This window comes from Notechis scutatus, chromosome 10, assembly GCF_049901735.1.
Source record: "Notechis scutatus isolate UNSWTSFEM ecotype Mainland chromosome 10, rNotScu1.2, whole genome shotgun sequence".
Taxonomy (NCBI): Eukaryota; Metazoa; Chordata; class Lepidosauria; order Squamata; family Elapidae; genus Notechis; species Notechis scutatus.
Genome location: NC_142018.1, coordinates 2,151,041 through 2,166,831, shown reverse-complemented (window position 1 = coordinate 2,166,831; position 15,791 = coordinate 2,151,041). Strand labels below are relative to the sequence as shown.

The following is a 15,791-nucleotide window of genomic DNA, read 5'->3' as shown; positions in this document are numbered from 1 at the left end:
TTCCTGTCCCACCTTACATCTCCAGGTTCTCAGTTAAGAAAATCTTTTTCAAGATAGTTTTGGGGAAATAGGTTTTCTATCCAGGAAGGCTCAGGGATCAAAATTCCAGATTTGGTGTGTTCACACTGAGCTATAAGGGCTTCAAGCTAACTACCCACAATCTGCCACAATATTTATTAAAGTGCTGCCTCTAAACCAGGAGAGAATCACTGGCTAAGTAAATAAGAGCACTTGAATAATCAGTGCGAGACTATTTCAAAAAATCAGCAAGTCTCCTGCTTTTGTTTCCCTTCCTAACTATTGTGCTTGGAAGGATAGTTGCTTAGAAAAAACTGTTGGCTTATAAAGAGAACTGCTTAAGTTCACAAAACAAGTCATATTTTGAATTGTATTCCCAACTGAGTTTTTTCTGCAATTTTCTGTATTCCTCTAAGTACAGCTGCGAAACAGAATCCAGAACGAATACTTGTAGATCAAAAGTGCTATGCACATTTGTATCCTTAGAATATGTGTAATTTTAAGCCTGTTTTTCCTAGAAACCATTGAAGCACATTTTTAAAAAATTAAAAGCATAACAAAGCAGTAAAAAATCATTTGTTTGCAAAGATTATTTCTGCAGCCAATGGAACATAGTGATTGGATTAAAAAAACAGCAAAAAAAAAAGCCAAAAGAAAAACAGATTTCTGCAACATCTCCAAGAAGAAAAGATTCCACAATTATAAGATCTACTCAGAACATTTTAAATCTTATATTCCCTAATGGTAGAATTTGTCTCATGTCTGCAGTTTTTCATTATTACAGAAACTTGAAGCCAGCAACCCAAAATTTTGAAGTTCAAAATTTATAGTGAAACTGTAGAAAATGAGTTTTATTTTTTTGTAAAAAAAATTAATATAAAATGCAAAAAAATGCATGTTTGGGGAAAACGTCTCTCATTTATTTGATTTAATACAGAAATGGGGCAGAGCATGCTTTTAAATAAATGGATGCAAAACGGAAAATAGCCCAGTTTCTCCATTATATAAGAACATAAGAAAAATATAACAGAGGAGGCCAAACATCCATTCGTTTCATAACCTGATTTCTCACAGTGTCAGCCAGAAGGCAGTTCAGATCCTGAGTTTGGTAAATGATGCTGCTTTTTTTCAAAGGCAGCTGATGCAAAGATAGGCTGCATCTACATACAGAGGTTCAGGTTTAGTTCTTGCACTTTCATTTGGGGATCTCTCCTTTCCCTTATTTTTTTCAAAAGCTGGTGGGTCATCCCTAGTTTTCTGTGATTCGATGACACCTCTACCACAACACTTACGATTTTGCCAAGTGTGAATCCAATCCAGGAAAAAGTTCCAGATGCCCTCAGCAGCTGGTGCACCCCAAGACCCCTTGAAAGGTTTTGCATAGCAGATACAATTTTGGGTTGCAAAAAGCAGTTGCAGTTTGGTAGCAGCTGCAACCATTTGCAAAAGTTAGTTTTTAGCATTTTGTACTATTTAGGGGTGACCTAAAAAATATGAACAACTCATTCCTACCACGAACGCCGACCTTTCTCATTTATCAGCCAGAAGGCTCAAATCTGGGAAAACCCCACTGACACTTCCACAACATCTGCTCAACAACTTTAACAATGATTCCTAATGGAAAGTCAAATGGGTTTCTGAATGCCCAGACATAGGAAGACATATAAATGACCCCGTGAAAAAAAGTGGCAGGCTTTCAGCTACCATGCCAGCAGTGGACAATTTTGAATAGGATTCGCACCTCACACGGCAACTGCCAGGCGTTTCTGTATAAATGGGGCACAGCATCCTCCCCTCTGTGCGACTGCGGGGTCCCACGTCAAACTGGAGCTCATAAGCATGACTGGCTGTAAGCTGAGCGTATATATCAGTCCAGTATCGGATTTTTTTCCCCTATAAACAGTGCTGCACCGCAATAATTAGATGGCCTACTATTTGAACATAGATTCTTTTTAACATTTGTATTTTATTGCATTTTTTAATCTGGAGAAATGTTAATATATATGCCATCCCCTCATTCACTCCCTCACTCCCTCAATCAATCCAAAGGGGTGACCAAATCTGGCCTGCCCCTACCCCAACACAGGGCCCAGCCATTCCTCTTTGTGATGAAGCCAGCTAGATGGAGCAAGGAGGGGGGAATGAGAAAAACCGACGCTACTCACCCTTACAAAGCTGGCCGGAAACCAGCCCTCTTCATCGTCGATCTGTCCCCACCACCAGTCCTTGTTGGAGGCATCGAGCACCTTGATAACGTCTCCCGCTTTAAACGCCAACTCCCGGTTGGCCATGGTGACGTGATCCCATACTGCCTCGGCACTGACAATCGAACCGCCACTGATCAGCTTGAAAGACAAACACAGGGCCCATTAGCCATGTTCTCTTCCCCCAGGGAGAAAGCCACCTCCTCCCGCCACCCCGATTCAGAGAGGATGAGGAAGCCATGCGCCTCGCACCTAGTGGGAATGCCAGTCCCTTCCTTCTGAAAGAACGTGGGCAGTTTGGACCACCTGGACAAGGAAGGTCTGTGCCCAAATGATGCCATGCAAGTCATTTCAGGGTCTTCTCTTTACAGGATTTTCTCTGCCGGACTAAGATTAATGACCATTCATTTAAGAGATGTTCAAAATTACAATGCTTTGAAAAAAAGTGATTTACAACTGATCCTCAGACTTACAACCATTGCAGTATCCCAGGATCCAAATTATGACCTGATAACCGGCAACGGTTATCAACATCCTGGAGGTCTGGTGATCAGGACCTGCAACCTGACCAGCCAGCTTCTAACAAGCAAAGTCAATGGGGGAAGTCAGATAAGCTTAACAACTGCATGATTCACTTAACAACTGCAGTGACTTGCTTAACAACGATGGCAAAAACATTGCAAAGTTGGGTGTGTAACAACTTGCTTAACAACGATGGCAAAAACATTGCAAAGTTGGGTGTGTAACAACTGCCCTGCTTGGAAAATGGAAAATCTGGTCCCAGTTGTCAAGGACTACCAATATAGCATTATAGGCTGCAACTGAAGACACATGCAAAAAGTGACATGTCCAGCCTCTACCCTTACACCCAGAAAGCTATCAAATCACGGTTCCCACTGAGCCTCCTCTCTGAGAATCTGACATAATAGATGGAAGAATGTTTTTCGCATCATCTTTAAAAAAATTGGGCTGGGGTGCGTGGGAGAAAGAGTGCAATAAAGATGAAACATTCCACATAAACCCAGAATATTGAGTATCAGATGGGAAAGAAAAAGATGGAGCACAGAACAGAATAATCTAGCTAGTTGGTTGGCTGAAAGCCTCAACAGAATGACTCTGCAATGAGGAGGATATTTAATGAGTTCTTCCATTTTCTACCATCTAGCACTATTAATATTCAGACAAGATGTAGGAGAACAACTGGCAGGGGGAGGAGTTAAGTGAGGCAAAAGTGTAGACACAAAAAAACTAAGTCAACCCCCCTTGAATACCATTGACCCGTATCCACCTCTAATCAAGTTCTAACTGAGAAGGTTCCTCCTGGGCATAGGCTTTAGGCAATAAACCAGTAATTTGGAACGTCTGCTTTTGGACCTGGTTGCGGGGTTTTTGTTTTTGTTTTTTTGCACCTAACATAATTTGACATAATGAACAAATCTTAGCCTTATGAATCTTCACACTAGTTCAAATCTCATTTCACTTCAAGTTAAGAATTTGTGATTGATGGCTAAGAACATCAGCCATCACTTGTCTGTACTAGAGATCTCTGCAATATCAAGAATGCAAGTGCCATTCAACATCTAAACTGGTGTAGGAAAAATAACCTTCTTGGAAGACCCCTTCCTCACAACCTCTCTTGAACAAGAGAGCAAGAGGCCAAGTGTCAAGCCATCCTCACCTTAGGATGGTCCATGACAGAATCAAAGCCATCCCATTCTTTAATTGTTCTTACTGTCAGGAAACGTCTTCTTAGTTTTAGATTGGATCTCTCCTTGATACGTAGCCATCCATTATTTCTTGTCCTGCCCTCAGGTGTTTGTGAGAGTAGATCAACCCTCTGATCTCTCTCAGGACAGCTCCTGAAATATTGTAAGACTGCTACCAAGTCACTCCTAGTCCTTCTTTTCACAAGAGACTAGACATATCCAATTGCTGCAATTGTTCTTCATATGTTTTCACCTCCCGTTCCCTAATCATCTTTGTTTCTCTTCTCTGTACTCTTTCTAGTGTCTCAAACGTATTTTTTATATTGTGGTACCCAAAACTGGATGCGGTATTACAAGTGTGGCCTCACCAGTGCAGTATAAAGTGGTACTAACACTTCACATGGCCTTGATACTATTCTCTGTGGATATGGAGGGATAGAACGTTTAAACTACTATAGAGTGTAGCTGGCCCTACTAAACTTTTTAATGCAACTTTTCCAAAAAAATTCACACAGGGAAAGAACACTTGAAGAGCATTGCAAAACAAGACGCAACGGATGGAAACTAAGCCAGGAGAGAAGCAACCTAGAACTAAGGGAAAAAATCCTGGCATTGAGAACAATTAACTAAGGGAAGGACTTGCCTTGAGAGGTGGTGGGGCTCCATCACTGGAGCCTTTTAAGAAGGGTCTAGACCAGGGTGTCCAACCTTGGCAACTTTAAGACTTGTGGACTTCAACTCCCAGAATTCCTCAGCCAGCTGAGGAATTCTGGGAGTTGAAGTCCACAAGTCTTAAAGTTGCCAAGGTTGGACACCCCTGGTCTAGACTGCCACTTGTCTGAAATGGTGTAGGGGCTCCTGCTTGAGCAGGAGTTGCATTAGAAGACCTCCAAGGTTCCTTCCAACACTATTATTCTATGATTCCGTGATTCTTATCAGGCCTTGCCAATCATGGAAATTGATTCTTCTGAAGCCGTTGGTGGACTCCTTGCCTACCAGTTCCTTTTTACTTTTCCGACTCTTTCTGCCTCTCTGCTGCAGTGTTTCTCCCCTCTCTTTCCCTTTAGTGCTGTCAAAAGGAAAAATGTCAGGGAAAGTTCCCATTACTTATTTACAGGCTCCATTCCCTTGTTCTTTTTCAGGCCTCTCAAGTGGAATTCCACAAGTACCACCCTCAGCAAGATCTATCAGCCGTGACCCTAGAAGCTGCTGATGCTTTTATTGCTTTTTTTTTAAAAAAAGGAGAAAAACCAAAGATTTAAAAGAGTTGTTTAGGCAGGAGGACCTTAAAATAGAGAATTATTGCTGAAGCTTGCTAAGGGAGATTGTGCGTAGAACAGTTCCTCTAAATCAGGGGGTCTCAAACTCACACCATTACGGCAGCATCATGTGATATATCGGGACTTTTTTCCCCTTCGCTAAACCGGGCGGGGCCAGAACGTGTCGCCTCCGTGGTCAGATGGAAGCGTTATTTTTCATTCCAGAATTATTTTGACTCTTTTTAGTTGCGCACCTTTGTTAGTTGAAGACCATTGAGGTGGATGGACCAGGTAGAAGAAAGAGTTTTGTCCAAGATACACTCCTGCCTTTTATACACTCACACCATCATGGATCTAGAGACACTGAATGCACCATTGGGGCACCCAGTTCATGGATGGCTGTCTTGAGTTCTGTCTTTCACCAGAACCTCCTCGCTACTTCACTGCTGGAAGTCACCCAATCACCTCCATCAAAATCTGGTGGCAAGGGGCCTTATCACCTTCAAGCCAGAAAACCCAGAAACACTCATCTTGACTGTCCTAAAATGGAGGGACAGTTCAGAAAATGCAAAAGAAAAAACTAGACTTGACCATATGTGGATGAAGCCTCCACCTACTTCGCCTCCTCATCTTATTCACTGGGTTCCCATCCTCCTGTAAGTATAAGTATATTGCCCATAAAGAAGAATTGGATCACTTATCATCCAGCAACTCATTGCAATGTCCTTTTTAAGTGAAGATGCCATGTTAAATATGGGGCTCCTGCTAAGCTATGGCTCCACCAATTGACACGATGCCCAAGAGATCAGGATGCAGCTCCAGAGGTTCCTGGAGGAAACTGATGGCCTTCACTTATCTCAGTGAGCTTTCAGAATAGGATTCAGTACAACTGAACAACCTTCACAAAAGCTTTAAAGATCTAGCTCTTTTGGTAGGCACCAAGCCAGGAGAATCTACTAAAACATTGAACATCGAGTTTTTCCACATTGGGGTGGTTTTACTGCAGTTGTTTGTTTGATGTGATTAAGGTGGTTGTTCTGTTTTGATCTTTTAACCCTCTGGTAAGCCACCCAAAAATCACTCAGGGAGTGGGAAGCCTTAAAACTAAATAAAATAATAATAAAACAAGTTAGAAGATTCATAAGATAATAGATGGGGAAACAGACACAGAGGATGCTGGACAGCAGAATGGAATGAGACTTGAATTGAAGCTGAATGAAAGGAGTTTCGGGACAATTCTTCAGAGTGAACCAGATTAGAGTTTCCTTCAAACTTTCCTTGTCAGTGTGGGAAATCATGGAGTGTGTGTGTGTGTGTGTGTGTGTGTGTGTGTGTGTGTGTGTCCCTGCATACACAAGCTATGGTTAATATCTAGAAAGAGACCCCCTAATAGTACAGAGAAGAACAATAAAAAGGATTAGGGAACTGGAGGCTAAAACATATGAAGAATGCCTGCAGGAACTGGGTATGTCTAGTCTATTGAAAATTAGGACTTTTCACTAGACTAGACATGACAGCAGTGTTCCAATATTTGAGGGGCTGTCATAAAGAAGAGGGGGTCAACCTATTCTCCATAGCACCTGAAGGCAGGATAAGAAGCAACAGAAGGATCAAGGAGAGAGGCAACCTAGAACTGAGGATAAATTTATTGACAGAGAGAACAATTAATGAGTGGAACAGCTTGCCTGCAGAAGTTGTGGCTGCTCCATCATTGGAGGTTTTCAAAAAGAGTCAGGACAACTATTTGTCTGCAATAGTAAAGGTGTCCTGCCTGAGCAGGGGGTTAGACTAGAAGACCTCCAAGATCTCTCCCTGTTATTCTGTTACTCTCACCCTGACACCAGCCATGCTGGGTGAGGCTTCTTGTTGCTCTCAAGCTCATGCAACTCAAGGGCATCCAACCAGTCAAGGCAAAAAAAAAACCTTTCATTTGACAAAAAAAAAAAATCCATTGATTTCCCCTGCTCCGTTCTGCCCCACTGCCCTTGGCAATCCCACCTCCCTTTCTTCATTTCTGCTTATCTCCCCCATTGCTATTCTGAGACTGCTCTAAGGAGCAATTCAATTGCTTTGGCCTTTTGGAATATATGGGTTATTTTTAATTATTATTTGAAATGATTACAGATTGACCTTCCCTTTTCATTTCCCCCCCTTCCCTCTGTGGCTTGGCAAGCGGCTGTGCCTAGAATAGGACAGAAAAGCAATAATTTAGCAGATATTTTGTCCTGGTCGCTCTCTCTTTGCTTTGCAACTCTACCCTATCTTGCCTCCAGCTGCTAAGGGAAAACGAGTTGAGAAAGGCATTCGTGCTTAATTACTCAACAGCTTTTTAGATCTTTGGAGATAACGCAAAACAGTTATGTGGGCATCAAAGACAAGGCTCCTTCTAACCCAGTAGGGAAGAGATAATAGAATCTGGTTGGGAGGGATCCATTGGGACAATGGAGTCCATACCCAGTGCAGATATCCAAATTAAAAGCATCCCTGACAGCAGATGACTGTCTAAACCAGTGTTGTTCAACCTTGGCAAGTTTTTGTAACAGCATTATTTCATACTCCGTGGTAACTAAATCCCCCCACAATTCCTTCTCCTTCTTGGCTTTCAAAGTACCTGAGATACAGGGGCAGCCAACCTCACGTCCACTTTTATTCCATCCCAATCATGATATTTGAAACTTCTTTCTCAGCAGGCACAACTTAGTTCTACATCCATGTTTCTCAACCTGAGTCCCTTGAAGATGTGTGGACTTCAATTCTCATAATTCCGCAGCCTGCAATGCTGGCTGGAGAATTCTGGGAATTGAAGTCCACCAAACCAAGTTGCCACAGTTGAAAAACACTGGCCTAGCCTTAGCTTGAACACATCCAAGAGGAAAGCCTGCAACTTTGCTGGATCATTACTTCCAACGTTAAGCTACTGTTCCTCAACATTTTTCCTAACATTAAACCCGGCATTATTCCCCTGAAACATCAGGCCATTATACCACATTATGCACTCCACAATGATAGAATATTACTGTAGATTCTGATCTTCTCTGTGTCTGGTCTCCCTTTCTCCCCATTCTATTTAAAAATGCAGGAATTGAATACAAAGGCCTTGAGGACAAAATATATTTTTTTCAATGGATTTACTACTTTCCCCACATGTACTTGAAGCTGGCTTATTCTGGCTGGATTAATGCATCCCAGCAAGCCATTCTATTCCTGTTAGCTTTTCAGAATGATCTAAGTTGTTATTCAGCAAGCCACAGTTTAGAATAAAGGACAATCCCAGTCGAGTTTAACTCGATAAACAGTCCTGATGCTAAATGTTTTTCTTCCACAGATTTTATTATGGTTGATCACACAGTCAGACAGAAGTTTAGACTAAATTTGGCATTTTAATCAACCTATCTAGTCTGTCCGAAGAACCTGGGATTGACAGATTTTGATGTTTCATGGTTATTGTTGTAGGATGTTTTCAATCTCTGTATATTTGTGATGGGTAAGCATTTTTTCTCCCAGCAGTTCTACAGTTGCTGGCCTTGGTTGCTTAGCCAACAGTCCTGAGTCTTGTAGCCCATTTGTCACCAGAGGTCCAGAAATTCAAACACCTAGTGCCTCATTGACCAGGGTGACAACCGAGCCAATATGGGTTTCTGTAATTTACATCTCTCCATGTGGTCTATGGTCACACAGTGGTGACACAGTGATTAGAATGCAATACTGCAGGGTAACTCACTGCAGAACACAGATATAAAAACAACGATAAATATAAAAAATATTAAAATTTCAACATTGAATCTTGGACCTTTGGAATGCAACGGTAATTTGGAATTCCAACCTTTTGTGTAAAATCAATGCGATTAAGAAAATCTGAGGAACACCAAAAATTCTTTTATGCTATCATTCTGTGACTCACAGCAGCCAACATGGAAGCTCCTGGAAGCTCAAGACAAAGGGATACAGAACAGAATAGAGAATAACAGAGTTGGAAGGGACCTTGGAGGTCTTCTAATCCAACCTCTGCTGTCTCCAGGTGGCTGTCCAGTCTATTCTTGAAAACCTCCAATGATGGAGCACCCGCAACCTTTGGAAGCCATTATTCTATTGATTAATTATTTTCACTCATGGGAAACGTCTCCTTCATTCCAGGTTGGATCTATCTTTGATAAGCTTTCATCTGCTACTTCTTGTCCTGCTGTCAGCAGCTTTGGGAAATAGGTTGACGCCCCTCTTCTTTGTGTCAGCCCCTCAAATATTGGACTAACAGAATAACAGAAGATGGAAGATGCTATCATGTCACCACTAGTCCTTCCCTTCATTTGATAATCATCCAATGCCAGAATCAGGCACTTACGGCTTATTTCCTATGACTCAAAATAACTGTCAAGCATAGTTGCCATTAATTACCCAATTTTCAATTAATTTGTCCAGTTTCCCTTTAGTGCCAGTTGACCTGATGACCACTGCCTTCAACTCTATTTTAGAGTCTTCATTGGTGATTGTGCACAAAATCAGAAGCAGGACAAAATGAAGGAAACAGCTCACTGAATCCACTTGTAATCCTAAAAATCTAATTATTATTGGCCAGCTCCAGGATGGCAAAGCAATCTTACCTCTCTATCACCTCTTGATATAACTTTTAAGATAAGAGGTGATAGGGTGATTAGGCAAAATATTAAAAAAAATATTCAGGTAATTGCCACCACCACAACTCCCACCTAGATGAAGAAACCAGCCTGGGATAGATGTTAAAAACAGGAGAAACTCTGTTCAGCTCGGTCCTGCCTTCATCCCCTCCTATTCCTAAATAATTGAATGATCTATATCAGGGGTTCCCAACCTCCCTTCCTCATCCTTGGACCGGCACCGGTCTGCAACATGCCAGCAACTGGGCCACACAAACAAGTGAAGGCCCATCCGTGGAGTGCAGGCAGCACACAAAACCATGCCCCCTTCCTCTACGGAAGCGGTCCCTGGTGCCCCAAAGATTGGGGGCCGCTTGGTCTACTGAGAGTCCATTAAAATGGAAAGTTTGGGGGGAAACCTGAATTATGGCTCTATACTTTCATTATTTTGAATCCAGAAGGATTGAGGGAAGATGGTTGAATTCCTTGTAAACAGCAAGATCAATGTATGAATAGCAGAAGGAAAACTTTACAAAGAAATCCTGACCACAACAGCCATTCTGATGCACTACACACAATCCAAAAGAGCCATGTGACTTCAAGGTCCAGCCTGTAGTTCTCAGGGTATCTCAAGATTCTACCACCAACTCTCACTTCCAAATCAAGTTGTTTTCAATAGGGCTAGCAACTTTTTTTTTGCATCCCCTCCCCTTTACTATGTTGCAAACAGGTCATGAAGCTTCTGCAAGGCTTAAGGCACACCTATTTAGGATTTATTTTATTTATTGATTTTATTTTATATTTAGAAACTGCCAATCTCCCTCACCAAGAGAATATTAAAAGCATATAAAACATTTTTTAAACATAAAAAACCCTGAGTATAAAAGTCTAAAATAAGGCAAGAAAACTTAAAATGTGACATGAAAGTTAGGATTGTAGGTCTTTCCTCCAAACAGGTCAGATCAGGACAAGACAAAGGCAGGTGAATGAAACGTTTTGATTTAATGGAATATAAACTGTCAACTCAAAATTGTTTATATGCAACCAAGGCTCCTTTTACTGGATTTCAGGATTGTTAGCAGTTTCTATGGGGTTCTGATGGTCTCACCCAAAGCCATTCAAAATGGCGGCCTTGACTTTCAAAAGATCCCCAAGTCTTATTGCTGCTTTGTTATTAACTGAACTTGATCTGCTGGAGTTTACATCCCTCCCTAGAAGATCCAGTGGAATCCTGATAATTTCTGTTAAACCTTGGGGACAGGTGCAATTTCACATTGGCATTGTAATGCTATCTTCCTGAATCTTATTTGAATCTTGTGGTTTTTTGGTTGACTGCTTTTTCTGAAAACCACGTGAAGAACTTCAGCTAAAGAGGGTTCCAAAAATAATTTTTAAAAAATCAATAAGCAAACAGGTCTAGGGGAATAAATGAAGCAAACTGTGGGGAAAAGAAAAGGCCCACTGTGAGTCTCATACTGGGGACGTGAAGGAGACCAGCTATGAGGAAAGCAAGCGGGAAGACTCATCTGAAGAAAGGAAATGTACAAACAAAGGAGAATATTTGTAGCACAGGGTTGAAATGAAGAGCCCTTGGTGCTTTCTGAGCTTGGTGGTTTTCTTGCAGATGTTTCATTACCCAAATTAGCACATCTAGCACTGTTGATGTTACCTAGTTTGGATAATGAAACGTCTGCAAGAAAACCACCCAGCCCAGAGAGCACCAAGGGCCCCACAGTTTTATTCCTTCTTCTTCCCTCCTCTTTCTCCTCCATTCCAAGAAGGAAGATGTGCAGCTAAGAAGCACCAGAACTGAGGATTTTGAACCAACTGTAGAAAAACCTCAGAAAGAGTGAGGTTTGAATTGACAGACAAATAGCCCTGACCACAAAGGAGCAGTTACAGGTTGAACCAGAGACCAATTTCAGACAGTGGAAGTGAAAAAAAAATGTCAGAGCAATACAAAATAAATGACAAGAATAAGTCATCACCCAGACAAAGAGAAAAAAAGTAGCCAACATCTCAATTGAAACAGAGATTTTCAAAAGGGCTCTGCGGACAGTTTGGACTAAAGCCCTTGTAATACCTCACCATTGGCCATGCTGAACTGAGGATGATGGGAACTGAACACCGGACTAGAGAAGAAAGGAAAATGAGGAGATAAATAGAGAGAGCCTTATGCTGGAAATGAGTGTCAACCGATGTGCTTATTGGTCAGAAATGACTAAGATTGGCTGGCAAAGGAGAGGGTAGAGATGGTGAAACTGTTTTAATTAAAGAGAAGAACCTATCTAGTTTTCTATCTGGAAACCACTTCTGGACTTGCTTAAATTTGGAAAAAATGGGATTTTGATTTTAGCCCCCTTTGGATTATGTGGGTTTATTTTGTTTGTTCCTGACAGGGTTTTTTGTCATCCTTCTCATCCTTATTTTTGTCTATTGTTTTCTTCTTTCTTGATTTAAATGTTTTTAATCTTGTAGCCGTGCAGAGTTGTCGGCAGCACACACATTATAATAATAATTACAATCATAATTAGATATGTTCTGTGAATGTAGATGGAAGGCCTCCAGAGAATTCAAGGTCAGAGAGCTGGACATGATCATGAAATCATCAGTAGTTGAGGGAAAGTTTAGAATTATCTAATTTTCCCTTTGCCTATGGACTTTAGGTTTGTCTACGGTGGCTAGCTAACCTTGGCAGATATCAAAAAAACCCTATACAGATGGAGATTTGGTTAGTACTCAGATGGGGACCATCAGGTCTCTAAATTATGCTGGGCAGTCGCAGTGCACTCCAGAAAAAGACTGTGGCAAAGAATTTTCCCTGATATATAAGGTTCCAGCAGCCAACCTTGGTTTGAAAGACATATGAACGGAGGCTTATCTTAACACATTTATCTCTCCAAAAACTGGAGAGAAAACATGGCGTGATAGGCTGGAAAAGAGAGTTATTCACAGGCAGTCTTTGACTTACAACAGTTCGCTTAGTGTCATGCCCCTGTTGGAATCTGGTTCCGAGGGGGAGGTCGAGCAGCTGACAGGGAGTGGGAGTGTGGCTCTCGTGGCTGTGGAAGAAACGGGGGAAGGGCACAGTCCGGCTGGACATTCAGAGGAAGACTCAGGGCCACCCCCTCTTCATCCTAGGGCACGCAGGGAGGAATGGATAAGGGAGCAACATGGATTACGGGGGAGGAAAGGGCCCTGATCCCCTTCATTAGCTGCAGCCGGAAAAACTGTTTAAAAAGGCAAACTACGCATAGCAAAGTTGCTGGAAGCAAAGCATGCATTATCTTTTTTTGTCGAGGTTTATCTGGGTTCTGGCATCCTCCCAACTGTGTGTGATTCGTTATCTTTTGGGTGTCTGCAGTTCCTTATCCTGCCCTGTCTCGTCAATTGCTGCAGCGTGGTTTGTGTTGGTTTTTATTTATAATCTATATATTCTTTGAGTTTGGATGGAATTTCTTCCCTTTAAAAACTGTTCTTGGGAGATTTTTTTCCTCCAGCCGATGATAACTGAACATTGGGGGCCAAGTTGGAGGAATTAAAGGGACTTTACCTACTTTTGTGACTTTGTTCCTTTTGTGCCATGCCCCAGGTCATCACACTTAGTGACCGTTCAAAGTTACAACGGCACTGAAAAAAGTGACATGATCATTTTTCACACTTACGGCCATCGCAGCATTTCAGTGATCATGTGATTTGCATTCGGATGCTTGACAGTTGACTGGTATTGCCGGCTCCAGGGCTCACATGATCCCCTTTGGCAACCTTTTGACCAGCAAAATCAACGGAGAAACCAGATTCACTTAACAACCATGTTACTAACTTAACAACTGCAGTGATTCGCTTAACAACTGTGGCAAGAAAAGTCGTAACATGGGGCAAAACTCACATAACAAATTTCTCACTTAGCAACATACATTTTGGGCTCAATTGTGGCCATAAGTTGAGGACTACCTGTATATCATTTCTGATTTTGCCAAATTTCCCAATCCTCAGTTCATGCCATCATATTTTAATCGTCTTACTACGGTGCTGGAAACTCACAACAGCCATTCACCCAAACAATTTTGATTTAGTTTCAGTGGGGAAACCCAGCCTTCTATCTGCCCACTACAAATGGGCACAGCCCCTAGAGAGCCGTTTTCTAGCATGAAAGCAACCGCATCATTTGCGAAGACCTCTTCCCAGGGAAGCAAAGCGACAATGTCTTTTGGCAGTTTTAATCCATAGTATTGCTTTCCTGCTACAAGGAAATTCTGGACAGTTAGATCATAGAATAATAGGGTGGGAAGGGACCTGGGAGGTCTTCTCATCTTCTAGTCCAACGTCCTGTTCAAGCAGGAGAGCCTAGACCAGGGGTGTCCAACCTGGGCAACTTTAAGACTTGTGGACTTCAACTCCCAGAATTCCTCAGCCAGCAAAGCTGGCTGAGGAATTCTGGGAGTTGAAGTCCACAAGTCTTAAAGTTGCCCAGGTTGGACACCCCTGGCCTAGAGCATTTCAGACAAATGGTTGTCCAGTCTCTTCTTGAAAATCTCCAGTGATGGAGCACCCATAACTTCTGGAGGCAAGCCTTTCCACCGATTTATTGTTCTGTCAGGAAATTTCCCCTTAATTCAGTGTTGCTTCTCTGCCTGCAAGAAGATGGGGTGGAAACCCAGAACTGCAATTTGCAACCTGCAGACCCTGATTCCACTCGGTCAGCATTTTACTCCTGACTTTCATCTCATCTTCCCATAATTTTTTTCATTTTCCAAGCTCAAGTTAGCATCTGACCAGGAACTTCCTAACCGGCTTAGGACTCTGTGAACCAGCAGGTTCTCGTCTCCATTTGGAAGCACCTGTCAGTCACTATAGCTGGTTTTCTATGAGGCATTCAGCACCGGAACCAGCTACTGCTACTCCATGAAGTGCTGAGATCCCTTTTGCTGAAGATATTCAAAGAGGTTCAGGGGGGCTTTAGTGAATCCTGTGCATCAGACTAGATGGCATTTAAGGCACCTTCCCACTTTATTATTTTATGACCAAGTGGATCCCAGTAGTTTAGAAGTGTGTGTGAAAGGAGGAAATGTGTTATTTGCTGCTTTTTTCTGGATACTTAATATGCAAAGAACTCATTCTTCCCGATGCAAAAAAAGCAGATATTAGCAACACGCTTGGGTGGGCGATTAATATATTCTATTTTGTGATTCACAAGAGGAAAGGAAAAAAAATGAAGTGAGGAAAAGAGTAGAGGACAGAAGAGCAGGGATTCAGAGTGATTACCTGCTAAATGTGTGCAGCCTTGACTAGCTTTCACAAATAAATGAAGGCAAGAATTTTAAGAAGTCTACTAGGGTCATTTTCAACCATTGTTCCACATATTTTTCAAATCCAACTTCTGATTCAAAAATGGCTAGCAAACTACCCTTACCTCAACCCCATGTTGAGTTATCTGCTCAAATGCCTAGGATGGATATATATACACACACATACAACTATAATGACATGGAAATACAAAAAGCTGAATACTACATACAACATACATACATACATACATACATACATACATCATTCCGTGTTTCTCAAAATAAGGCCGAACAAAAATGGCTAGCTGTCTTTTCGTGAAATTCCCACCATACATATCATACATACATACATACATAACATATTTCATATAATATAGCCTTAATATGGGGAGGCTTAATTATAGTGATAAACATGCTAGATAGATAGATAGTTCATAGTGATAGATAGATAGGTAGATAGATAGATAGATAGAGACAGATAAACAGACAGAAGATATATACACATGAACACATACACACACACATGTATGACATAGTAATCAAATAGTATGTAGAAATAGAAGCAGAGACAGGGAGATGTAAAAATTTGGAATAACCTGGCTTCCAGATGTACTGAATTTCAGCTGCATGGTATTTACCTGAGATTCTACAAGGACACCATATTGGAAAAAGTAATTGCTTTCTTAAAAGGAGCCAAACTCTATCA

The 15,791-nt window shown here is 41.6% G+C and overlaps 2 protein-coding genes across 7 annotated transcripts in view; both read right to left on the bottom strand.

The window, feature by feature from the left end:
- Positions 1–15,791, bottom strand: part of ARHGEF9 (Cdc42 guanine nucleotide exchange factor 9) — a 262,693-nt gene that overhangs the window by 101,645 nt on the left and 145,257 nt on the right. For 5 of the 6 annotated variants that reach the window (XM_087971959.1, XM_087971957.1, XM_087971956.1 and 2 more), the window contains one exon: positions 2,184–2,363. The exons of the other annotated variant lie outside the window; for it this stretch is intronic. In XM_087971959.1, the coding sequence (XP_087828085.1) occupies positions 2,184–2,363 (180 nt within the window). The remainder of the gene's footprint in view (positions 1–2,183; positions 2,364–15,791) is intronic. 6 annotated transcript variants of the gene reach the window in all.
- LOC148129729 (uncharacterized) overlaps positions 1–15,791 on the bottom strand; it is a 131,267-nt gene that overhangs the window by 87,283 nt on the left and 28,193 nt on the right. The window contains exon 2 of the mRNA XM_087971963.1: positions 2,184–2,363. The gene's annotated coding sequence lies outside the window, so the exon portion shown is untranslated. The remainder of the gene's footprint in view (positions 1–2,183; positions 2,364–15,791) is intronic.